The sequence below is a fragment of the Meles meles genome, chromosome 8 (assembly GCF_922984935.1).
Source record: "Meles meles chromosome 8, mMelMel3.1 paternal haplotype, whole genome shotgun sequence".
Classification (NCBI taxonomy): domain Eukaryota; kingdom Metazoa; phylum Chordata; class Mammalia; order Carnivora; family Mustelidae; genus Meles; species Meles meles.
In genome coordinates, this window is record NC_060073.1 from 70623849 (window position 1) to 70651758 (window position 27910).

At 40.5% G+C, this 27910-nt stretch overlaps 1 protein-coding gene across 13 annotated transcripts in view; it reads right to left on the reverse strand.

Moving 5' to 3' along the window:
- The window catches only part of DLG2 (discs large MAGUK scaffold protein 2), a 1573258-nt gene that overhangs the window by 336822 nt on the left and 1208526 nt on the right, over positions 1 to 27910 (reverse strand). For all 13 annotated transcript variants that reach the window (XM_046015622.1, XM_046015636.1, XM_046015625.1 and 10 more), the window contains one exon: positions 24680 to 24836. In XM_046015622.1, the coding sequence (XP_045871578.1) occupies positions 24680 to 24836 (157 nt within the window). The remainder of the gene's footprint in view (positions 1 to 24679; positions 24837 to 27910) is intronic.

The window sequence follows — 27910 nt, forward strand, 5'->3', positions numbered from 1 at the left end:
GTAATCTTTATCCAAAAGATGAAGGACTGGGACATCTGTGGGGATGCTCTGGGTACTAGATAGATACAAATCTGTATTAGTTTGAATATTAGTTTGAACCATACAAAATTGCCAGTATTTGACTTGACCTACAAAAGTGACAATTTTGCACGGTTCAACTTAATACTACTAGTGAATGATACTACTAAAAGCAAATTTCAATTTTATACTTTTTAATATGAATGGCATATAAAATTTAAAAATTGCTTTGGGGGATTATTTCCCGGTTTAAAAAAGTCTAATGGGTAAAATTTATGTCTTTTGCTTTTTAGAATAGGGAAGAAATGGTAAAATACATCTGCCTGGTTCTTTTTCCCAGAGGAGTCTTAGAAGGCTCAAATTTGATTTTGGTGTTGTGGAAATTTCAGCCTCAGGCAACAGGGTACGGGACATTAAAATTGATATTTATTGTTGGTTGTTAAGGAAAAGAGCAACTCTGACTATTTCAAGGGAACAACATAAGAATGTCAGGTAATGAGCTGAAACTTATTCTGACTGTGACATATTACTGAACAAAAGATTAGAGGAAATTAGTACAAAAGAGAGAGAGATTTCGTTTACTTTTTTTTTTTTTTTGATGACGTACGTGGGAGAGACAGAGGACTGGGAGTGCGTAGGAGAAGTGTGAGAGGACATGTGGGAGAAGAAGTGTTTAAAATGTTCAAAGGAAACTAAAATGAAGACATGAAAATGTACGCAGGGGTATAGATCTCCAAAACCAGTGATTCAGACAAGTACTCCCAGTGTTGCCATCAGCATCCTTTACCAGTAGCTTCTGAACTCCCACCTGTGCTTTCTACCGGGCCCAGAAAGCTCTATCTTCTTGACAGCCACTTGTTCTTCTCACCCTTGCCTTGGAAAGCCCAATTCAAATCCTACTTCTATGAAATTTCACCTAGTAAGGAAAGGGAATTTACTTTGTCAATACTTAAAACTTAAGCACATAAAAATACTTCTTTTTCTCCCAATTCCTTTCCAAGTGTTTTGCAAATGGCAGGTGTTGGGTTTCAGCTGTGGTACGTGAGCTAAGAAATACATCTGTACATCTGTCATGGCCTGTGGATTTGTTCCTGACGTGCACCTGCTGTGATAATCCCTAAACTGGAGCCTGCAGTAACAAGGAAACAATTTTGGCATTTTCATGAAAGGACGGGCCCGTTTAAGATCCACTGTCTCACCTTGCAGTTTGCTTTCATCAACAACCATGGAGCCAAGTTCCTCTCTCGAGCCTTCTAATAAAATGGTGATAGCACAGGCCATACCAGCCAATCCAGTTCTTATAATGGAGAACTTATTGTGATGAATTACCTCCACGGAAATGAAATTCATCATAAGTTTATATTTATACTTGACGTTGCTCTCTTAGGGATGAGGGTGTGGGGACAGCTGAGCCCAGGCAGGATGTCTGTCTCCTGCAGGAGACACAGAGCCTTCCCTGGGCCAAGGAAATACCCTGCTATGGCACCCCTCTCTGCTGACTCGTAGGACTCCCATGGCAGCTCACTCAAGAAATGAACAAGAGATGGAGGCCCTCTCACTGAGCAAGGAGGGAGGAGGCCACTGGCTGTTTTAACTCTCCTTTACCTACCTACTAAAGCTGTGTGAGGCCAAACCCACCTCCTGCAGGTCTTACGGACCTTCAGAAATGATTTCTCATGTCTGCTCAGACAGAGGCTATCAAGGGCTTCTCTAGCAAGCAAATCCTGAGTTCTACCATTTTACAAACACATACTGACCTCCATGTTGGAAACACATAATGGGCCAACATAGATCCCTGGATTTATTAGTTTTCTATTTTTAGTGTGTAGCCAAAGTGAGAACCATGCTTCCCTTTTTTCATTTCTTTTTCTTTCTTTCTTTTCTTTTTTTTTTTTTGTTTTAAGATTTTATATATTCATTTGACAGTGAGAGAGGGAACACAAGCAGGGGGAGTGGGAGAGGGAGAAGCAGGCTTCCTGCAGAGCAGCAAGCCTGATGTGAGGCTCCATCTCAGCATCCTGAGATCACAATGAAAGCCGAAGGCAGATGTCCAATGACTGAGCCACCCAGGCACCCCAGAACCACTCTTTCTGACTCCAGAGCCAACATGCTTAAGAATCCCTCTCTTGCTCTCACCCTCTTCAGGGCACCCCAATTTCCCTTTCACTTTCTAATGCATCGTGTACATTCATCCTAGTCTGGTGCTTCTTGACTCCTTTATAAAAATAGCACATGGGGGCACCTGGGTGGCTCAGTTGGTTAAGCGTCTGTCTTCAGCTCAGATCATGATCCCCAGGGTCCTGGGATTGAGCCCCACTTCAGGGCTCTCTGCTCACCAGGGAGCCTGCCTCTCCCTCTCCCTCTGCTGCTTATCCTGCTTGTGCTCTCTTTCTCTCTCTCAAATGAATAAATAAAATCTTAAAAAAAAATAAAAAAAAATAAAAATGCACCAACTGGAATCAAACATATGTCCCTAGGAAGGTCCTAACCACTGTGGAGTCCAAAAGCATGTCTCCTTCCCAGGTACCAGCACCACAGAGTGTTGTAAATAGCTTCTAGGGAGATACTGTGGCAACATCATCAGGTAGTTACCTGTGGTCACCTAAAACCAAAAGATCATCTTCTAAGGAGTTGCTGCCAGATATCTCTATTCCAAACTGGTGCAGTTAATTCTGGGAACTGTGTTTTCCTAAACTGTCTGCCTGGGCAAGGAGTTTTGTATGCCCAGTAAGTGCAAACAGTCAATAAGTACTTATCAGGTTGGTGCTGGTAATTTGCTTTCTTGTGGATACTTACTTAATACTGCAGAACCTGTTTTTCCATTGGAAAATGGACAAGGATATACTCTCTGCTAGTTTTGTGGGAAGTTCAAATGAGATAATGCATAAAATGTAAGGTGATATTATTATCACAGATAATCTAGGTTTTAATATCACACCAAAAAGGTAATTATAACTGTTCAACCTGTAATCACAGAAACTACAACCTAGAGGTCCTATAAACTACCCCAAACATAAGTGCAACTACCTAGATTTTAATCAGAAAAAAAAAAAAAATTACAATTCTGTTTATGCTTTAAAAGATGTTCAGCGTTTGCTTTCATTGCCCTCTAGTGGTTGTTTTATAGAGATGGACTGCAGTTTTAACATTTTTGATTTTGAGATATTAGACACAACCTCGTAAACAGTTACACTGTTATGTTACATACTTTCCTATCATTTGGTAACACGTTAAGAGTCAGCCTAGAGGGACAGGACCTAACACTGTGTCCTGCCCCGTGTACATGTCCTCTGTGGTGCATTAGCGGTTATGCATCATTTCATTGTCTCCACAAAGGATATGCTGACTTCAAGTAATAACCTAACCTTACTCACTCAGTAAATATTTAGAAGAGATCTATTCTCTGTCAGAAGCACAAGGCACAGAGTTACTTGTGGTCACAACATTTTCCCGGCTTATGTTCTAGTGAGAAAAATGGAGTATTAAATATGTCATTGCAAATTAGCATGGTAACTGTGATAGGGAAAGAAATGGGTATCTGTGTGCACTGGGAAACTCTACCCTGGACGTGTTTCTGTGTGTTGGGGAGGCCAGGATGGGATTTGAGAGAGAAGCCATTAGAAGGCACTTTGAGAGTGTAACAGGTAATCCGGGATCTGAAGGACGAATAGAAGTTATTCAGAAGGAAGTAGGGTAGGGAGAGGATTCCAAGGAAAGACATGATGCTAAAGGAGGTTGGATAATAGAGAAAGGAGGGTTTTAGAGATGAGGCTGGACGAAAGTTTTTAAAAGCTATATTGGGGAATTTAGCCTTTATTCTCGTGATTAATTTATAACCAGTGGGCTCTGACAAAGCATGAACTCATGCCTTCATTTTTTATTTTTTTAAGCTCATCATTTAAAGGGGAAATTCTAGTTATTAACTTTAAAAAGTAATTGTTTAAAGATACTTTCAGAGTGTCCTTTTTCAAACCCAAGTTTCCCTCAAGCACACACATTCCTAGAACGCTAGAGCTGGAAGGGCCTTCAGAGGTCACAAGTTTCCCTGGCTTTACGTTAGAGGGGAGGGAAGTGGGGTTGGAAGGTTGAAGAGGTTGGCAGCGGGGATGGTCAGGGATTTCCTCAGATTGCACCGAGTGACTGTACTTGGAAACTGCTTTTCCTTGATCTCAAACTCCTCTATCTCACATCTCATGGGCTCAGAGGATTCAGAATTCTTAAGCATTTGGCTTTTCACCTCCACTCTGGACTGCATGCTCTTTCTTTGTCGTCTGATAAAAAGATGGTTTATCTTAGACTTTCAGAAAGATCTGGAAGGGTCTTCTTATGACTAATTAGAGCGCCACTCCAGCCTGGACCACCAGCCAGGTTTTGCCTCTGTACTTTGCCCTGGCCTCTCTGTACTTTTCTTATGCCACAACTTATCGTGAACTGATTCATTTCTTCTTCTAGACTACAAACATCTTGAGGACATGACACATGGCTTAGTCATCACTACACCCTATATAACAAGATAATGTGGGCACTGAAAGCCCCTATCAAGTTTGCTGTGGGCACAGGTGGGTGGATAAATGAACACAGTGGGAGATCTCATTTCCTAACAGAAGGTTTAAGTAGATGTTAGTAAGGGCATGAAAGATATATTATCTTAATAGATTGCATTAGATTTTTCCACAGGGAAGAATCTGATTTTAGAAAATAGAATGATGAGCCATCTGAAGTGAAAGGAGAGTCTCCTAAAAAAAGCAAAAATAATAATTGTATTCTTTTTAATAAAGAATGACCATGACTTTGAAGGTAGTAAGAAATTAGAGAAGAGAGGTCACAGAAGAAAGAGAAAAATCTGGGCAGCATGGGAAAGTGCCCACCAGAGAAATATATCTGATGCTTAATTTAGATGTTTTTTACAGGTTTGATGTAAACCACTGGCATCTTTTTGAGCTTTATCTACAGCCTATCACACACAAAGGAGATGCTAACGAACACCCATTTATGTTAGATTGAGAAAGAGTATGCTTTTCTGTGGTATTCACAGTTCCAGAGACAACTAAGTCATGCGTGTATATGCTGAATACAAAGGCAGATTAAAAAATAAAGAAAAATGTACTTATACCTTCCTTAATTCTACCATAAATGTGTCAGTAGAATAAAAATACATGAAAAAAACAGCCATAATTTAGTGATTATGTTGCACACAAAACATGAGAGATATAGGCAAGAGATGTTTTTGTAGTTTGGATCACAGCATTATTTCTAGTATGGTCCATCAGGAAAGTCTTCCCCCAGGGTAGATTTGAGCATAGAGAAATAACAAGCGATTAAATTAGATGGAAGATTACCTACTGGCCCTTCACTGATCCTTCTCTTTCCTTCAAACAGTAAAATCACTGATCAGTGCCTGTTAAGAAAGGGACAGCGTTTCTCATTTTGAGCTTTTCCAAGCAATTTTGGCTTCCTAGAGCTCCTGGAGGATTCTCAGTTCTTGGTTACTTGTAAAAATGGGACTCCCTCATCATTAAAAAAAAAAAAAAAGTAACAAAGCCATACATTCTACTTTCAGGTTTTAATTCAATTTTTTCCCTTGAATTATATTTTAAAAATCTAGCATTATGATAACAACCCGTTTTAAAACTGCAATCAAACACAGTCAGTACAAAATCTCAGCAAACAAGTCTGACACCGCCAGCATACACAGCTGTGTGCAAAATCTTTTACTGCCATCTTGTGGATTCTCAAGAAATAGCCTCAGTTGCAATGTGCTGTTTACGGTAGAGTCCTAGGTTTGTATGCCTAGTGTATGAAAACATCAAACTATGAAAACATCAGGGAAACATACACACACACACACACACACACACTTAGTTGCTTTTACATATATTATATATATATATATATACACTTAGTTGCTTTTATATACATATATATATATAAATATATATATAAAATAATAAATATATATATAAAAGCAACTAAGAATTCAGGTTCCCATTTAATTTGACCACTTTGGATGTACTATTTAAATTCTATGTGTCTTAAATTCTTCATGAAAATTACGATTTTTAATAATGGTGCGTCCCCTGCCTCTTGCAAGTTTGCTTTGAAAATTAAAACATAAAATTGCTCTGTAAACCAGAAAGTATTCACAAACTATCAGTTATTATCCTTGGTATCATGCAGCGCCACTAGATTGATGATACCTAAGCAAATGCATCGTTATGTAAGGACCAAGATAAATACGGTTCTGACTGAAGAGTTCAGACCTTAGTGCCTGTCTTCAGAGTGATTTATCTTGTCTTGAGGGCTTTGGGGACAAGAGAGTAGATGTTTCCAGTGAAAAGAACCCCTGGAGATCATCTCTCCTGGAGCAGATAATAATATGGGCCTGGGGATTGAGGAAGGGATATTTTCTTTCCTATTGGTTTACTGATGTGCGAGTGGGTGTCCTGACATTCCAAAAACACAATAAATAAGCAGTCCAGAGAGAGCTGCTTCTGCCACCCTTGGCAAACCATCCACTGACCCACACTTCAGTCATTTTCCTCTAACATTTTCAGCTTTATTTTCTCTCCCAAACGCTTAAAATGGAAAACAGAGGCAATGTGTAGGATCATAGATGACACTAACAACTTAAAAAAAAAAAGTCATCTGTGCATTTCAGGGAACAGTTTGGAACAAAACCTTCAAAGGGTTTTCTTTTCCTAGGGAAGGTTTCTTCAAGTTCTTTCATTCACTAACTTATTCACTGCTCACCAGCACCTCTAGCTCTGGGTTAGGCCCTGGAATGCAGTTATGGTCAAGACATATTTCTATCCTCAAGGAACTCCATTGAGGAAATATTTGTGAAAACAAACCAAGAACAAAAGGAAAACATATAAAAGGCATCACTGAACTGTGGGGAGGAGGGGAGAGGCTGTCTCCATGTGTACCTGAGCCCACTTAAGGCTTTGGGGTCTTTTGTATGTTCTTTAATTTGGCCTCCTCCCTGATCAATAAATTTCTCCCTCCTCTGAACTCTTAAAGCTCTTATCTGTAATAACTGTTCACCTGGTGATTATCTGAGGTGCTTTGTCTGGTTAGTTTTCACCAAATCAGTCTCTCATACTTCTCTATCTATAATTGATCTTAATAATTAAAACCATTTATGGGTATCTGGGTGGCTCTATTGGTTAAGTGGCTGCCTTTGGCTCAAGTCATGATCCCAGAATCCCAGGATCAAGTCCCGCATCAGGCTCACTGCCCAGCAGGGATTCTGCTTTTCTCTGCCCTTCACCCGGTTCATGTTCTCTCTTGCTCTTTCTCAAATACATATAATCTTTAAAAAATAAAAATAAAATCATTTATAGCAGTCTATGGCCTCAAATATCATCCTTATTCCTTCCTTCCTGATATTTTTATAATTTAATTTTAAAAATGTACTACGCATCTACTATAGGTTAGGAATTTTGCTTTTAGCAATTCTCAGCTGTTTTCAGACATTGCAATTTCAGAGCATGAACACCGTACCCCCCACCAGCACGGGAATTTCCATGAGATGATAGAAGATAGGATTTTCTGTAGGGGACAATTTATAGCATCTAGACTATTGTAGTATCTGTCTATTCTTATTCCTTTCTCTTTCCCAAGATTCTCTTTATTACCCGAGCACACTCTCCTAGTTTCTTATGCCCCTTAATATGGTCTTATTTAAGGATTTGTCTTCCTTCTCCCTGCTCCAATCTGCCATTAGATGGGAGGGCAAAGATCCTGCTATTTAACTCTTTCTTCTTTTTTTTTTTTTTGAAGATTTTATTTATTTATTTGACAGAGAGGGACACAGAGAGAGCAGGAACACAAGCAAGGGAAATGGAAGAGGGAAAAGCAGGCTCCCCGCTGAGCGGGGAGCCCAGTGCGGGGGCTCCATCTCAGGACCCGTGAATCATGACCAGAGCTAAAGGCTCATGCTTAACAACTGAGCCACCCAGGTGCCCCTAACTCTTTATTCTTAAAGTTTCCATGTCATCATGATCTTCACACTGGTCTCAGGAGGATCCTATTCCCATTCTGCACGTGTCTCTTTTCTCCCTTAGCCTGCATGAAGTTGGTGGGTCCCCCCGAGGTATGCACTGGTTGGAAGTTCATACCTCGTGACCCATGACTGCTGTTTCAAGTCCTGCAGTTGCTTAGAACCTGGGTGGAAGTTAGGAAGCAGAGAAAAGGCCAAAGCCTCCCTTGGAAATTTGGGGTAGTAGAAAGGAAAGGAACTTACACAAAGGTGGAGTGCTGCTGATGGGTGCTCACTGACTCTCCTTTTTTGTGTCAGTTATTGAAAATGGTGGCTCTATGTGGGGACATGAACGCTGGTAGGGTAGTGGCAGTGGTGGTGAGGATGATGATGATGATGATGAAGGTGATGCGTGCTATCAAGGAACTTATTATTTTAAACAACAAACAGGGGGCGCCTGGGTGGCTCAGTCAGTTAATTAAGTGTCTGCCTTCAGTTCAGGTCATGATCCCAGGGTCCTGGGATCGAGCCCTGCCTTGGGCTCTCTGTTTTGCGGGGAGCCTGCTTCTCCCTCTCCCTCTGGCTGCTGCTCCGCTCACTCTCTCTCTGTCAAATAAATAAATGAAATCTTTTAAAAAATAAACAACAAATAGGAGGGGAAGACTAAAATAAAGTGGTTGTTTCTTTCTATCACATCTGCCAAGCACTATAACCCATGTTCTGTGTCTCTACTAGATTAGTACCCGTGAAGTTGGGGATCAATGTCTGGTTCACCTCCCTCTTCCCTATAGCCCCTGGCATAGTATTTGAGTTATGTTTTCATATTCAGCACCTATGAAGTGTCAGAACCGTTTAGAAGCTGGGAATTACAGCAATAAACACAGTGGATCAATAGGAGGTATTGAACAAATCCAAGAATTACACAAGAACAGCAGTCATGTATATAATATTTTCCATTTCTTCTACTCAATACACATATATTTAGGTGAATTGATAAATAAACCACGAATTTTCCCCTCTCTACATCAACAAACACTGTTTCTACCCACATAAAAAACATCGCTATAAAAAATAAACAAACTCTGCCTGCTAGGGGCCATTCCATTCCATTCGTCTCCTCCGCAAAACTCAAAGGAGAGATCTGCAACCACAGCCATTAACACCTCTCCTCCCTTCCCCTCAGAAATCTGCCTTGCATGGATTCTCACCCAATTATACCACAGACACTGCTTTTTGATTTGAATCAGCAATTTCCGTGTTGTTAAGTTCACCAGTTAGTTTTCAGTTCCCATCATAAGTGACTGACAACAGCATTTGGAGCAGTTGGTTCTTCTCTCTGGAAAACCTTTCTCTTCTTGGCTCCTGGGTCCTACCTGATTACTCCTACTTTGCTGGTTCCTCCTCTTCTCCCCGAGGAGGACCGTTGTGGGCTACAGGCTCAGCCTGTATCTACCTGTTCCCTGCTCCACTGAGAGGAGTGTCTCTCTGCTTCTCTCATGTTCAGGCAGAAAACCTTGCAGTCATCCTCTGTCCCTTCCTTTCTCTCTTCCCCCACATCCAGTCTCTCAGGAGATCTGCTAACTCTCCCTTTTAAACAAACCCGGCATCACTCCCTCCACTTCTACCACAGTTGTCCTCTCTTCCACTGCCCCTCACGCTGATTATTCATGTACACTCCAAGCTTGCCTCCTGCTTCCATCCTTGTCCCTCGGTCCCACTGTCAACACAGCAGGCAGAGTGATCCTTTTAAAATGTAAGTGAATTCCTATCACGTCACTGTTCTGTTTATAATCCTCCATGGCTCTTCATTTTCTCAGAGTGAAAGTCAAGCTGTTGCAGAGGTGAGGCTGTGCTCTCTGGGACCTGCCCACTACTCCTCGTCCTCACTTCCTGCTCTTCTCCCCTCTGCGCACCCCAGTGGCTTCCTCAATACACTGGCATGCAGCTCGTACAGACTTGATGCTGGCTGTTCCCTGTCTGGAACCACTCCAGATAACTGCATGGCCCACACTCCCTTCCTTTGAGTCTTTGTTATCATGTCACCTTCTCAGGGAAACCCACCTGGACCTGACCTTCTTTAAACTTCAACTCCTCTCTCCACACTCCAATTCCCTTTACACTACTCCATTGGTTTTCCATACCCTCTAATAGATTCTATAGTTTACTTGACCATTACTTAAAAACTATATTGGTTGCTTTTCCACACTAGAACTTAAGTACCATGAGGCAGCAATTTGTTTCCTTTTTTTTTTTTAACTTTTATATTCCTAATACTTATAATAATGCCTGGCACACAATGACTCCTGAATAAACTGTTGCATAAATTAATGAATGCATGAGTGAATAATTAGTTCTCATTAAGGACTATGCCTATGGCTTAAATACATTATTTTATTCAATGCCCTCATCAGAAAATTCCAAGAGCATTAGGAGGAGCCCAGTGCCAGAAATGGGGATGAATACTAAATACAGCACCTCCAGCAGTGTGGCTTGGTGGTAGGTGGCCAGTGGTGATGGCCTCAAGGATAGCATCTTTAACTGACTGTTCTTTTGCAGGGTTTCCTCCCTGGCCTCTGACCCTGGTTGCCCAGGCTGGCTGAAGATCCAAGGAGCTATTTGTTATTTCTCCAACAAATTCTTTTTTCATTTAAGTCACCCAGAAGTCTGTTGTCTGGAGTCTAGAACTCCAGCAAATAAATTCACCAACCATGTCCCATCAGGCACACTCCTAGAGTAGTTAGCATTATAGGTGAGGAAACTGGTTGTGACAGAAGGAGGCCTACACCTGGGGTCCAGCTGGCTTTGGGTTAGAAGATCACTGAACTCTTCAGTTTCTTCCTGTATAAAATGGCAAATGGTCATTTTCCAATCTATCCTGAAGGAATGCTATGCAGATGAAATGAGACAATGTCCACAGTAAGGATCTTGGTACATAGAAATGGTGAGGCAAATGTAAGGGTTATTAGAGATTAGCTAGCAAAGTAGGTTACTCAGAGGCAAAAGCAAATTGGAGCTAAAAATCAGCCCATTTTCAGTTAAGGAACATTCCTTCCTTTCAACCTGAGATCTGTGCCAGGATTTCTCTTTATCAGGAGTCAGCTCTGACAGAGGGTTTTCAATGCTTACGTGGAGATGGTTTAGGATCAAGTGTTCACCCCTTGAAGCTTATATAGGAACTCTTCATCACCTAGATATCTTTTTGGAAGGAGAGTATATATTATAAATGCATTTTAAAATTAAATACCACATGGGGTGCCTGGGTGGCTCAGTCAGTCAAGCATCTGCCTTTGGTTCCGGTCATGATCATGGGGTCCTGGAATTGAGCCCCACGTGAGGCTCCCCACTCAGTGGGGAGTCTGCTTGTCCCTCTCCCTCTGATGCTCCCCCTGCTTGTGCTCTCTTTTTTTTTCTCTCTCTGGCTCACTCTCTCATATAAATAAGTAAAATCTTAAAAAAAATAAAATTAAACATCACATTTAGCATGTAATAGAATATTTATTTAATATTTTCCTAATCTAGAATTCCTTTTTGTCCATTGGGAAAGGCTCTGTCTGATTTGGAAAATATTCTGTTGGCCAGAAAGCTAAAAGTTTTAAGATATTCTGAATCTTCAGGACAGGGCCATGAGTTGGGATAAATACATCTGAGAGGAGCTCTGGGATTCCCAGGTGCCCTCAGAGAAGTGGGCAAGGATGAGTCTTTCATTCATTCACAAAACATGTGCTCAGGAACTGGGTTCTGTTAAGCAATGGGATGGAGAGATGAATCAGACATAGTCCTTGCCCTCAAGGGAAGCTTCAGAGAATCCAGATGTTGCTTCTAAATCACCTCAATTCTAGAATCTCTATGTACAATGACTTCCTCTGGTGGCTCACAGATCTCTTTGGAAATGCTCCATTATTTCAGGCATTTATGTATTTCTCACTAAATGGACGTAAAGAGTGGACAGCCTCAGAAATAAGCAAACGGACAAATTCAATGTTCCTTCTGAAGGCTGCCATTACAGAAAGAGCACAACTTTGACATCAGAAACAAAAGAGCAGGGGCGCCTGGGTGGCTCAGTGGGTTAAAGCCTCTGCCCTTGGCTCAGGTCATGATCTCGGGGTCCTGGGATCGAGCCCCACATCGGGCTCTCTGCTCAGCAGGGAGCCTCCTTCCCCCTCTGTCTCTGCTGCCTCTCTGCCTACTTGTGATCTGTCAAATAAATAAATAAATAAAATATTAAAAGAAAAAAAAAGAAATAAAAGGGCTTCTATTACCATTGTCCTTGCCGATTAGCTGTGTAATGATGGGCAAACCATTTCACGTTTCTGAGTCTCAACCTGACAAGGTTGTTGCTAGAATTCTGTGTACATTCTGTACATTCTGTACATTATGCTACATGGTACTGAGGAGATACTCAATAAACACTAGGCATTTTATCCTGAATTCTCCACTGTTCTTGCTTTGTCTTTGTTGGGAAGCATCTCCTATGGAGAGCCTTCTCACATTCCCAGGACTGGCTAATGATAGCCTCTTTGTGCCCACGTGCTTCCCCAGAACTTACCATCAGCACTTCCCACATCATAATGGAAACAACCTATTTATGTGTGTGTCTCCCCATATGGGCCTGAATGTTCACTAAGGACAGAGCTATATTTCTCATGTTGGACCCTTAATGTCCTGTAGTTTTTGGCACTTAGTAGATGCTCAGTGAATGTCTGCAGCTTGATTTTATGTGAGCAGGTCAATAAGTCCCCTGTGAAGAATGTCCTTTATCTAATGCTCCGTAAACCCCTTCCTCGTTTACATTTCTGTCTGATGAGGATCTTTCCAGATTTCCTCTTTTGTCTAAGGTATTTGAGTTACACTCTCTCTACCGCACATTCCAACTCTGCAAATAACGTTTCACTGTGGAAATATTGCTTCTCCCTAATAAAACACTTGCATGAATTCTTCTGGAGACGAGTTTAAGGCAGAATTTCTAAAAGTATATTCCATCAGATGGTAATTTATATTCCAGGGGAAAAAAGATTCTTTAGTCAGATAAATTTAGAAAAAAAATGCTTTAATAGCACTTCTTTATTTGCTGTAAGACTTCTCAGATCCTTCATTTGATCATGAGCCTTTTTTCATGGAGCACGTCACAGGTCTAGTATATAGAAGGCATTTGTAGACATATTTCTTTGAGAAAAATTGAAACTGTTATCATCAAGTTCAGATTTTTGAAGGCTGCATAAATCTGAGTCACCAAACAGCTGTCCTGTGGTTTACCTATTAGAAATCTGACTTTAAGTGCATGTTTCCTGACACTATTCTTGCTCCATCTCTACCAGATGTGACACAGAGAGTGTTAATAATCACGAGCAGTACTTAAGAAATGAATGAGGAAATAGCAATGCTAATTTCATTTTGCTAACATGCCCATAAAGTTTATTGGCTTTATTCATTTGATGGATATCATTCATCAGCCAGATTCGAAGTCAGATGATGGAGATGGTTCCCAAGAGGAGTCTGGGGCAATGCACAAGTTCTCAGGAGCCCTTCAGGTCACAGAAGGCCCTTGCTCACTCTGAATTGCTTTGCAGAGGAAACTGAGTACATGCACAGGTGCCTGGCAGGCGTTTGCACCCATCAAAGTGGCTATTTCTTTTGTTAGAACAGTGAAACACTTCCATGTGGATCACCAATAAATAATTCGTGCCCTGAGCCCTCCCCAGTGACCCACAACCCTGGCTGCCCGAAGACTCCACTTCCACACAATCCGGTCGCTGCAGCACTACAGTCATGCATTGTATGGGCTGGTGCTAAATTGCATGTGCCAAGTTGCTAAATATTTTGAGTAGCACCCCTGACTGGAGGAGGAAAAAAAAAAAAGAGTTAGGCTGGCTGGGACATATATGAGAGCATATACGCAGCTGGGGAGGCAGGCAGGACCAGGTTCTATAGAACCTTGTAGGCTATGTTAAGAATTTTAGATTTTTATCTTAAGAATGACAGAAAGTCACTGAAAAATTTTTTAAAAAAAGGGGAGAAATGACATAATCAGATAGGTTTTGGAAAGGCTCGCTCTCCCCAAAGGTTGAAAGTTGGTATGGGACGGGGGATGTCTGTGCATCCTTGGGTATCTACAGGAATAAAAGATTTGGGGGCATAGCTATACCTTGCTAATCCCCACCCTTTGGCGGGTGGGCCAGGGGTCAGCCTGGATGGTGGGGCTCTGAAGTCAAGGGTGAGGAAAAGCCCCTCCCCAAGAGCCTTCTCACTGGCCACACTGTTTTTATTTGAGGTGGTCCTTGAGCAGGGGAGCTTTTGGGCTCGGAGGTAGGCCTGAAGACAAGTCCAGGCAGGTGGAGAGAAGTCTGAGTGAGTTCTACAATGCAGAGACAAAAGCCAGAGACTGAAGAACCAGTGAGTCTAGAGAATGTGGGATTCAGACGAAGTCTAGAATGGGCACATGAGGTCTGGGGCAGGCTTCGCATGCTCTCTGGGCCAGAAATCTGAATTTCATCAGTCAGGGTTGTGGCAAGAAGTCTTCATCTTTTCAAAAACATCATCAGTTCTGCTTGGTTAGATTTTACTTCGAAGTTGCTTAGTAGGGTGCCCTGGCTGAGAGAGGACCTGGAAGTCTCTGAGACCTTGAGGAGAGAGAGCAGGAGGGTAGGGTGGGGATGCACAAAAATCCATTGTTGTTTAGTGTGCCAAAAATTTCCCAATTCCCATCAGCAAATACTGTTTCCTTGAGCAAAATTATAAGATGGGCCACTGGTTACAAAGCTGTATACAGAGGACAGATTTTCTTGGGGGAAGCTGTGAAATCTCCCTTAACCCAAATACAGATGTTGTGTCATCGTTCCTGTTTGGAAACATATACCGCTGTGTTTAAGCTCATTTTCGTCTCTGACTCTTGTCTGTCTTTTGGTGGGGGAAGATGGGAATGGGTGGAGCTCGGCCAGAGAAGTGCTAGGGGAAGGGGGAAGGTTTTGCTGGGTTTTGGTGACTAAAAGTGTTGAGTAGGAGAGAAGCTAAAGGTGTTGCTTAAGTGAGAGGCTTTTTTGAGACTTCTAGTCTAAGCTGTTGTGCTTTTGAAACAAGGGGACAAAGCAGCACAGAGCTGGGGAGACTGCTCCTGTACTGGGGGTCAGAGCCAGAGAGGAAGAACATGGTTCATACTGCATGGTCACTGAGAGGGAAGGGTTTTATAAGCTCTTAAGAAGAGCACCTCAGGGAATCAAAGAGATAATTTGGGACTTTTGGGGGAGGGCAGGAGGAGGGCTGGATTTCAGGTATAACATTGGAAATGATACAGAGTTGTCATCTGAGGTAACAAGAGAAGGGTGACTTTATCAGTACCCCAGGATGACGAATAGTGTATACAGTGCTCACATTCTATTTGAGTAACGAAACAAGGATCTGGCAAATGGGCCCTGAACGTGAAGATAGTAAGGTAACCTGAGAATTAATGAACCATCCAGGTGATCTGTGACTCATTTTCACTCTTTCTAAATCCACAATACAATTTCAATTTCAGTGTAAAAATGCAGTTATTTATTTTACCTTCACCTCAACAACTGCAGCCTTTCGCTATTCCCAGCCATGTCTCTTGGAACACGGTTAGTTAAATACTTAAGGTCCATCAAGAGTGAGCTATGGAGTTAGCAAGGTCAGCTGGGGTGCTTTCTGAGGTTCCCAAGGCATGAAAAAACTACAATTGTCTGGTGACACAGAAAAGAATCTCTTTGTAGGGGTATGGCTTCTACATGCTCTGCTCCCCATTTTTCATAAGAAAGCACGGAAACAAATAATAACAGAAGAATTTTTATGCTTTCCTCTGCAGGAAGAATGCCTGAGGAGGCTACTGCACTTGTTAATGTGATTGCACACTGAATGTCCTAAATTCTCTTCCACCAGCATCTCAAGAATATGATTCAATTACTGGATAAGACTTTCTACAACAAATGCTCGAGAAATAGAACACATAAAGGGGAAATTAGAAAGTAACAAGCACTCACAGTACGTGTATAGAATGTAGCCGATGGTGATGATTTCTTTATCTTTCAGCTTCCTAGCTGCTTTAGTTCTGTAGTTTTGGTGGGGATGGGGGAGGGGAGGCTAATAAAGCTGTACAATGGAGCTTCGGAACCCTACTCCATTCTCAGGTTGCCATGTTTAGACAATGCATAAACACTAGATGGCGCTCATAATCTTAAACATAGTAAAAGACTGGTGGTTTTTCTTTATATGCAAGTATGGCTACCTCCTTAGGAAAAGAGTCAAGTATGGGAATTAGAAATATATCTACTCCAGCATTTCCTACTCTTGTCCTGTGAAGTGCTCCTTATATGAGGGTTTGATAGCCAAGTAAGTATGGGAAAACACTGCTTCTGAAAAGACCCCCCAGTACATACTGGTACACCAGATGTTTCTGAAAAGTTCTTCGGCGAAGAAATATGGTAGCAGGGAACCCTGTCTATCAGTAGCCCCCTAATCCAATCCTGCTCTTCCAGTGTCCTGTGAAACACACTTTGGGAAATGCTCATCCAGCCCGAGCCCTGTCCCAAAGAAGGAACAACTCAAACTCCGTAAAAGAGGCCTTTAGACATGGATCTGACACTTAAAAAAACAAATAAACAAACAAAAACCACTGGACACATTCTTAAGGCAAAGTTGTTACTAGTAATTGCAGTGTTGACTGAGTATTTACAATATGATATGCTGAAGTGCTTTGTCTCCTTTCTTTCTTCAATATGCCATCTTCATCTATACTATATCTACATCTATACCTGTAACCACGTCTATATATTCACATATAATTGATATATTGATATATTTGCCTTTAGGCTGTGAATATTTTAAGGACAGGGTATTTAGCTCATTCTTTGAAATCTCTAATCCTAGTACAAAATCTGTCACATACTAAGTCATTAATAAAATAAATTATCTCTGAAGTCTCTATAGTCTGTGTAGGAGAGTAATTCTGGAATGCAGGCATGGACATTCTGCCCCTGATTAGAAGGTTAATTATCTCTTATTCAAGTCTCTTCTCAATGAAGACCAACTGAGGACAGAGACCTACTCCCTAGCGCTTCTCCCTGGGGATTCTAATTCTGTTTTCTAAACTTAATTGCATTACCATTAGCATACATTATTTACAAAATAATCTTATAAGATCTAGTAATAGAATCTGTGTTTAACTTTTGACTGCTATTTAGAGTTTTTGGTCTTGTGTTTTCCAGGAAGGTATAGCTTGTCCTTATATATCCAGTGTAAGCTGTAGATGTAAAATATCATATCTTCCATATTCCATTGTTAATAATTTTGTTCTGCTGTTTTCCTTCCATATTGTAATGTTTGAGCTTTTGGAGCCTATTTATTCTTTTCTTTCACTATTAACCCATGAAATTCCAATACCGAGCCTTAAAACTAGCCAATTTTCTCTCTTTTTTTTTTAAACTAGCCAATTTTTAGCCACAGTTTAAATAACTTTTTGCAAACTAAAAAAGAGAAATGTTCCCTCTTCTTTTTCAATTGTGAAAAGCAGGTAATATTTTTATCATTGAACTGACTTTGTAAATGTTATACATAAGAAAGGATGATATCTGAATATCAGAGACTATTGTAATATTCTATGGATTGTAATCTCTAAGAAGACTGTAAGTCTAATTGGTTGCTTTCTTTTAGTATGTGGTTCTGGCAGTATTTAAATGGATACATCTACTTTTGAAAACCGAAACGCTTGGGAATTTTCTTTGTTGAGTCATAAGATTACAGCTCATCACTTTTTCTACCACATGCCTGGAAGTTAAAACAAATAAAACCTATGGATTTCTCATTTAAACAGAGTCTAATGTCATCTCTGTGACTCAGTGTCTTTACCCTTAAAACGAACATAATGGAGGGGGGTTGGCTGGCTCAGTCAGTAGAGTGACTAATGCTTGATCTGGGATTGTGAGTTCAAGCCCCACGTTGGGCGTAAAACTTACTTAAAAAATGAGCATAACAGGGCCTAGGGTGGTTATAAGATTAAATTCATTATAACAGTGACTGACTCAAAAGTAACCTGGAAGTACTAGTCCTTTATAGTTCTGTGTGTTCCTGAGTGAGCACACAGAGCAGTGCTGTGAGATAAGAAAATGTGGAATGAGTTCATCAAGGATATTGGTCTGTAGTTCTCTTTTTTGGTGGGGTCCTTGTCTGGTTTTGGGATCAAGGTGATGCTGGCCTCATAAAATGAGTTTGGAAGTTTTCCTTCCATTTCTATTTTTTTGGAACAGTTTCAGGAGAATAGGAATGAGTTCTTCTTTAAATGTTTGGTAGAATTCCCCTGGGAAGCCGTCTGGCCCTGGGCTTTTGTTTGTTTGGAGATGTTGGATGACTGTTTCAATCTCCTTACTGGTTATGGGCCTGTTCAGGTTTTCTATTTCTTCCTGGTTCAGTTGTGGTAGTTTATATGTCTCTAGGAATGCATCCATTTCTTCCAGATTGTCCAATTTGTTGGCGTAGAGTTGCTCATAGTATGTTCTTATAATTGTCTGTATTTCTTTGGTGTTAGTTGTGATCTCTCCTCTTTCATTCATGATTTTATTGATTTGGGTCCTTTCTCTTTTCTTTTTGATGAGTCTGGCCAGGGGTTTATCAATCTTATTGATTCTTTCAAAGAACCAGCTCCTAGTTTCATTGATTTTTTCTATTGTTTTTTTGGTTTCTATTTCATTGATTTCTGCTCTGATCTTTATGATTTCTCTTCTCCTGCTGGGTTTAGGGTTTCTTTCTTGTTCTTTCTCCAGCTCCTTTACGTGTAGGGTTAGGTTGTGTACTTGAGACCTTTCTTGTTTCTTGAGAAAGGCTTGTACCGCTATATATTTTCCTCTCAGGACTGCCTTTGCTGTGTCCCACAGATTTTGAACTGTTGTGTTTTCATTATCATTTGTTTCCATGAATTTTTTCAATTCTTCTTTAATTTCCTGGTTAACCCATTCATTCTTTAGAAGGATGCTGTTTAGTCTCCATGTATTTGGGTTCTTTCCAGCTTTCCTCTTGTGATTGAGTTCTAGCTTCAGAGCATTGTGGTCTGAAAATATGCAGGGAATGATCCTAATCTTTTGATACCGGTTGAGACCTGATTTGTGACCCAGGATGTGATCTATTCTGGAGAAGGTTCCATGTGCACTAGAGAAGAATGTGTATTCTGTTGCTTTGGGATGAAATGTTCTGAATATATCTGTGATGTCCATCTGGTCCAGTGTGTCATTTAAGGCCTTTATTTCCTTGTTGATCTTTTGCTTGGATGATCTGTCCATTTCAGTGAGGGGAGTGTTCAAGTCCCCTACTATTATTGTATTATTATTGATGTGTTTCTTTGATTTTGTTATTAATTGGTTGATATAGTTGGCTGCTCCCACGTTAGGGGCATAGATATTTAAAATTGTTAGATCTTCTTGTTGGACAGACCCTTTGAGTAGGATATAGTGTCCTTCCTCATCTCTTATTATAGTCTTTGGCTTAAAATCTAATTGATCTGATATAAGGATTGCCACTCCAGCTTTCTTCTGATGCCCATTAGCATGGTAAATTGTTTTCCACCCCCTCACTTTAAATCTGGAGGTGTCTTCGCGTCTAAAATGAGTTTCTTGTAGGCAACATACTGATGGGTTTTGTTTTTTTATCCATTCTGATACCCTGTGTCTTTTGATTGGGGCATTTAGCCCATTAACATTCAGGGTAACTATTGAGAGATATGAATTTAGTGCCATTATTAGCCTGTAAGGTGACTGTTACTGTATATTGTCTCTGTACCTTTCTGATCTACTACTTTTAGGCTCTCTCTTTGCTTAGAGGACCCCTTTCAATATTTCCTGTAGAGCTGGTTTGGTGTTTGCAAATTCTTTCAGTTTTTGTTTGTCCTGGAAGCTTTTGATCTCTCCTTCTATTTTCAATGATAGCCTAGCTGGATAGAGTATTCTTGGCTGCATGTTTTTCTCGTTGAGTGCTCATCCAAATTGGTAAAGAAGAAGTCAAACTATCACTCTTCGCAGATGATATGATACTATATGTGGAAAACCCAAAAGACTCCACTCCAAAACTGCTAGAACTTGTTCAGGAATTCAGTAAAGTGTCAGGATATAAAATCAATGCACAGAAATCAGTTGCATTTCTGTACACCAACAACAAGACTGAAGAAAGAGAAATTAAGGAGTCAATCCCATTTACAATTGTACCCAAAACTATAAGATACCTAGGAATAAACCTAACCAAAGAGACTAAGAATCTATACACAGAAAATTATAAAGTACTCATGAAAGAAATTGAGGAAGACACAAAAAAATGGAAAAATGTTCCATGCTCCTGGATTGGAAGAATAAATATTGTGAAAATGTCTATGCTACCTAAAGCAATCTACACATTTAATGCAATCCCTATCAAAATACCATCCATTTTTTTCAAAGAAATGGAACAAATAATCCTAAAATTTATATGGAACCAGAAAAGACCTCGAATAGCCAAAGGAATATTGAAGAACAAAGCCAAAGTTGGTGGCATTACAATTCCGGACTTCAAGCTCTATTACAAAGCTGTCATCATCAAGACAGCATGGTACTGGCACAAAAACAGACACATAGATCAGTGGAACAGAATAGAGAGCCCAGAAATCGACCCTCAACTCTATGGTCAACTAATCTTCGACAAAGCAGGAAAGAATGTCCAATGGAAAAAAGACAGCCTCTTCAATAAATGGTGCTGGGAAAATTGGACAGCCACATGCAGAAAAATGAAATTGGACCACTTCCTTACACCACACACAAAAATAGACTCCAAATGGTTGAAGGACCTCAATGTGAGAAAGGAATCCATCAAAATCCTTGAGGAGAATGCAGGCAGCAACCTCTTCGACCTCAGCCGTAGCAACATCTTCCTAGGAACAACGGCAAAGGCAAGGGAAGCAAGGGCAAAAATGAACTGTTGGGATTTCATCAAGATCAAAAGCTTTTGCACAGCAAAGGAAACAGTTAACAAAACCAAAAGACAACTGACAGAATGGGAGAAGATATTTGCAAACGACATATCAGATAAAGGGCTAGTATCCAAAATCTATAAGGAACTTAGCAAACTCAACACCCAAAGAACAAACAATCCAATCAAGAAATGGGCAGAGGACATGAACAGACATTTCTGCAAAGAAGACATCCAGATGGCCAACAGACACATGAAAAAGTGCTCCACGTCACTCGCCATCAGGGAAATACAAATCAAAACCACAATGAGATATCACCTCACACCAGTCAGAATGGCTAAAATGAACAAGTCAGGAAATGACAGATGCTGGAGAGGATGTGGAGAAAGGGGAACCCTCCTCCACTGTTGGTGGGAATGCAAGCTGGTGCAACCACTCTGGAAAACAGCATGGAGGTTCCTCAAAATGTTGAAAATAGAACTACCCTATGACCCAGCAATTGCACTACTGGGTATTTACCCTAAAGATACAAACATAGTGATCCGAAGGGGCACGTGTACCCGAATGTTTATAGCAGCAATGTCTACAATAGCCAGACTATGGAAAGAACCTAGATGTCCATCAACAGATGAATGGATCAAGAAGATGTGGTATATATACACAATGGAATACTATGCAGCCATCAAAAGAAATGAAATCTTGCCATTTGCGACGACGTGGATGGAACTAGAGCGTATCATGCTTAGTGAAATAAGTCAATCGGAGAAAGACAACTATCATATGATCTCCCTGATATGAGGACATGGAGAAGCAACATGGGGGGGTAGGAGATAGGAGAAGAATAAATGAAACAAGATGGGATTGGGAGGGAGACAAACCATAAATGACTCTTAATCTCACAAAACAAACTGGGGGTTGCTGCGGGGAGGTGGGATTGGGGGAGGGGGAGCGGGCTATGGACATTGGGGAGGGGAAGCGAACCATAAGAGACTATGGACTCTGAAAAACAACCTGAGGGTTTTGAAGGGTCAGGGGTGGGAGGTTGGGGCAACCTGAGGGTTTTGAAGGGTCAGGGGTGGGAGGTTGGGGGAACAGGTGGTGGGTAATGGAGAGGGCACGTTTTGCATGGAGCACTGGGTGTTGTGCAAAAAGAATGAATACTGTTACGCTGAAAAAATAAATAAAATGAGAAAAAAAAAAAAAAAAAAAAAAAAAAAAAAAAAAAAAAAAAAAAGAAAATGTGGAATGAGACTGTTGACAGGTTTTGAAAAGAGATTGTGCTGTGAAGAGAAAGAACGCTGATTTGAGGTCAGGAGACTTGATTTTTGAGTCTAACATCATAGTCAGCAGCTTGTGGAGCTTTGGACAAATCATTCAGCCTTTCTGAATCCCCTTTTCCTCATGTAAGAAAGTGAGAGTAATAACTTAGATCTTGATACTTAGAATTTCTTTGAACCCCTAGAATTAATGCACGTGAAAGCGCTTTGTGTGTGGGAAGTGCTGTGCCAGTGTGAATGCTGACTGTGGCAAAGTAACAGTGTGGTTCCTGGGCTAAAGATTTTGAGCCAGAATGATGACACTATGTAAGTGTGCTCTGTTTAGAATTGTACAGAATCCATCTGGGAGGCTACAGTGACTCTGTAAAGCATCACCACATTTGTTCAACACCTTTTCATTCCATAGACATTGTTAGGGAGACTGCTATGTGCCAGCCACCATGATTTAAATGTCAAGGATACAAAACCATGTAAGATGGAGAACCTGCTTTCCGGGAGATTTTGCCACTTAGAAAAGAAAGACATGTCAATAAAAGTAAGTTATATTTTATGCAGATGGTCTTGGAGTTAGTGACAATTTCATTTTACAAATTTTCAACTCTGATGATAGTATAAAAGTGACACATGTTCACTAGAAACTGTACCTCGAATTGTGAATTTTGCTCCTTTCCCAGGTTAGCAATACAGTGTACACACTCTTGTGATACTGGGCAGTGACTGGCAATTCCCACTCAGCCACACCATCATCAAGGTGAACAACTGATACAGTTACAACCATTCTGCACCTAAATGATCATTCTGTTTTCATTTTTAGTATAGTATTCAAATTATATGAGATAGTCAACACTTATAAAATATTGTAAAATAGGCTTTGTTTTAGGGGATTTTTCTCCAAAGCAGGCTAGTTTGAGTGTTCTGAGCATGTTTACTAAATGAATTTTTGACTATAATATTTTTAGCTTACAATGGGCTTATCAGGATATAACCCCACTATAAGTCCAGGAAGATATATATTATTTAAGTGTAGAAGAAGGGTGCAGAGGAGAGTAGTCAAGGGGGTGACAGTCAGCTCTTGGATGACAAAACAAGGTCCTATCATGGAACCTGACCCTATTTCTCCCATACTCAATCCATCCAGACATCTGCTAGCTAAGGACTAAGCAGGAGACTTAATGTATGGGAGAACTACCGGAACATATAAGACAAGGCTATCCCTTCAGACCACTGGACACTTTGCTCAGGTCAACTGACTATATCACACAGGTATGGTGTGTGTGTGAGGGAAAGGTGGGGACGGCACGATGGCTAACACAGATAAGGTCACTTGGAAAATTCTAGTTATAAATCACAGCTATAAAACAAAGACAAGTTTTTCTAAAACAATGCAAACCACAAAGTCATTGTTCCCTTGAGTTATGAACCGTAAGCTCAGCCATAAGAGCTAGGCTCCTTAGATTATTTCTCATTATTTGCCTGACTACCAAAATCTCAGTATGTTTTTAACTACCTGTCACAGAGTTTATACCAGAAAGAAAGCTTGATCTAGTGGAAAGAAGCAGGCAATAAACATTCCAATAAAAGAAAGGAGAAGAAAGGAGGAGGGAAGACAGATGGAAGGGAGGAAGGAGTGAGGAGGGAAGGAGGGAAAAGAGAAGGCAGGTGTGATGGGCATTAAAACTGAATGCTTAGGGGTGCCTGGCTGGCTCAGTCAGTAGAGCACATGACTCTTCATCTCAAAGTTGTAAGTTTGAGCCCCATGTTGGGGGCAAAGATTACTTAAAAATAAAATCTTTTAAAAAACCCAATTATTTAAATCCAAGTTCTTATTCTCTCTAGTTAGATAGTCACTGACTTAAACTCTCTGAACCTTATTTTCTTCATCCAAACATGGGGTACTTTCAGGGTGATTGTGAGAATAAAAAATTATAGGAGATAAGATAATATAATTTAATTAATATAATTTTTAAATAAAATGACGTGTATAAAATGCTTGGTTAATAGTAAGTGCTCATAGCTTGTTGCTGGTAATTCTTGCATTTAGGTAAATGGTGCGGCTGCTACCACTTACCAGTGGCATCCAACTGCATATTTTATGTATTTTCTTATATAGGTATATGCAACAAAATACATGCTTATAAAGGTGCTGTTTTTAGAGTCATGGATTTGGGGGGAAAATCTGCTTTAAAAATAAATAATACCTTAAGAAGGCATGGTTCTCAATGTTCTGTTGGATGCAAATATGTCTCATAACATCTACATGAAAACATTAGCACTTTTACCTGTACCTGAGGGAAGTGAGTAACAAGCACCAAGCACTTCAACACCATGTAAACCGCAACAGGTGCTGGAAGCCATAATGCTCTCCTCCATTTTCTCTTTTTAATGAAGGTGCTTCTGGAGTCCTAATTGAAAGCTATTTTTTCTGAAATGGTGTCAGATACAGAGGCATGAAGATTAAGAAGAAATACTCACGGATAAGATCTGGTCTCCTCTCTGGAGCTCCCCACTCAGGTCTGCTGGTCCACCAGCCAGAATGAAGGATACAAAAATACCTTCTCCGTCTTCCCCGCCCACGATGTTGAAGCCCAGGCCAGTGGAGCCTTTGTGCAGGACTACCTTGCGGGGCTCCCTGAAGAAACAAGGAGAAAAGAGAGCTCACAGTGGGACCCACTCAGGATTCAGGGCACTTTTACTTTCATTGAGATATACCAACAGTTCACCACCGATGAAATGGCTTCCCAAAATAAGATTCACCAGCACTCCAAGAAAAATGCTAATATCAGGGCAGATCTACAGTGAGGTTCTCACTATAACAAATGCCCAAATACCATGTAAAGTCATTCCTTGATTCCAAAACATTTTCTTAAACTGTCCTTACTTCCACTTTTTCTATGTTTCAAACACCTGTTCTTGTATCTTTTTAAATTAAGACATAATTGACATAGAACATTATTTAGCTTCAGCTGTACAAGGTAAGGTCGGTATCTGCATATATTGTGAAATGATCATCAGAATGAGTCTAGTTAACCTCCTCCTCCACATGTAGTTACAATTTTTTTCTTGTGATGAGAACTTTTGACATCTACTCTCAGCAACATTCAAACACAGAATGCAGTATAATGCACCATGTTGAATACCATGTCTCCAGGACTTACTTCTTTTAGAACTAGAAGGTTGTGTCTTTCAACCACCTTCACCCATTTCACTCTCCCACCCACTTGCTCTTCTTCTGAGCACCCACAGTAGTGCTCAGTAGGATGAATGTGTCCAAAAAAGGGAAGAGAATTTGGGGGACAAGAGACTTGACTGAATAGGCCAGATCAGGAAATATCTTACAGATTTGTTTGACTGTTAATTAAAATTCACCCTGTAGTAGTGGAAACTCACTGGAAGATTTTGAGGCATTGAGAATATTTAAATCCATTTCAGGAACATTAATAAATGGTCATATGTAGGATTGCTGGAGGGAGAGTGTGGATATGATGTGAGGTAGGAAAATCGGTTAGGATGTTGCTTAAATAATCCCGACTTGAGGAAGTGAGAGCATGAACAAGGGTGACAGCAGTGTTAATGAAAACGAAGGACAATATGAGAGAGGTAATCTGAAAGGAAAACCGGATTCAGAGACTGACTCAGGTAGTAGAGGAGAGAGAAAAATATCTAATTAGCAAAAGGAGGGGAAATTGGAATCCAGAATCATGAGGATGAGTATGATCTTGACATGCTCCATTCCGGGTAATGGTGCGTCATCCATGTGATGTTTGGAAGTTGTCAGAGACAAGATGTTAGGAATATGGATCCACAAAGAGGACTACAAATTTCAGGGTCATCAATAAAAAGATGATCAAATGTTGAGCCATTAGTTACTTGAGTGGAGGCTAGATAACTATGGAATATAGCATTTCAAGGGATCTTAGAAGTCATCCAGTTCTATTTCCTTTTCTTTTTTTGGAGATTTTATTTATGACAGAGAGAGATAGTAAGAGAGGGAACACAAGCCCAGGGGAACTGAAGGGGGGCTCGATTATAGGCTGCTGAAGGCAGATGCTTAATGAATGAGCCACCCAGGAGCCCCCTAGATCTGCTTTCTTAAGTAGTTTTAGAAATGTGTTCTGTAAACCTTTCATATCACCTACCCTCCTCTCATAAGTACCCCAGTTTCACATTGAAGTTTCTCTTATACTTTCCTGCACTTAATGATATAAGAATGGCAGAGCCATCCAATATATTTTTTAAAAAGATTTTATTTATTTGACAGAGAGATAGTGAAAGAGAGCACAAGCGGGGGAGAGGCGGGCAGTCAGGCAGAGGGAGAGGGAGAAGCAGGCTCCCTGCTGAGCAAGGAGCCCCATGTGGGGCTTGATCCCATGACCCTGGGATCATGACCTGAGCTGAAGGCAGCCACCTAACTAACTGAGCCACCCAGGCACCCTGCCATCCAATATATTTTTATACTAATAACTACATATAGTCTATTATTTGTTATCACATTCCCATGTACAAAGCAATGTGTTATATAGCTGTGTTTAGCCTAGTTTTGAGGAAGGATATAAAATGCACATACACCTTGGACCATAAATATTACAACGTAATGATTTAAGTCCAAGGCAACTTGACATAGAGTTAATTTATTTTATTCTACAAATACTTTGTAAGCACTACTATACCAGGAATTGTTCCAAGTACTCAGAAAATTTACACGCAAATCAAATATCCGTGCCCCATTTAACTCAATATGTGGATGCCCTGTCAAGATGACATATAGAATTAACCACCACGAAGACTGAGCTCCCTGTTTCCTTGCTGGCTTCAGTTGGGGGTCTCTCTCAGGTTCTAGAGACTACTCACATTCCTTGCTATGGGGCAACCTCTATCTTCAAGATGGCAATGACACTCTGAATCCCTTTCTCATTTGGAATTTCTGTGGCTTCCTCTTCCACAAGTAGCTAGATCTAACTTTTGGCTTTTCAATGGTTTGTGTGATTTGGTTAGGCCCACCCAGATAATCTCCCTCACTTAAAATCAAGTGATTCGTAACCATAAGTACATTTGCAAATTCTTTTGCCATGTAAGATAATTTAATTGTGGGAGTAACATCATGGCTAGAAATCATGGGGCCATCTTAGAATTTTGCCTACCACAGGCAAAGAGACAACAGGGGACAAATCCTGAAGGGTCTTGCACATCATTCTAAAACTGATTTTTACTCTGACAAAATGGGGAGCCATGTAAAAGAAGATTACTTGATGTAATTTAGGTTTTTAAATAGTTACTTTGGTATAAAAAAGATCCAAGGAACAAAGTTTGAAAAAGTGGTATCAATTATGTGTCTAATGGCTATATGCAGGCAAAATAGTAGCTTGGCTGAGGCTGGAATTGAAGGAAGTGGTAGGCAGTGGGGACATTTCCAGTCAGTCTTTTCTCTCTGTCCAGACAGTAATTTCTGTTTATGTTCACATTCAGTGATTCTTTCTTCTGTCCTATTTATTCTGTTCTTGAGCCCACTCAATGAGTTTTTTAACCTTGGTTTTTGCATTTTTGAGCTTTAACATTCCATTTGGTTCTTCTTTGTATCCCCTTTTCCCTTGCTGAGACTTTCATTTCTTTTTCCATTTACTTAGGTGTATTTGTAATCACTTACTGAAGCATGATGAGTACTTTAAAATTCTTGTCAAATAATTCTAACACCTGTGTTATCTCACT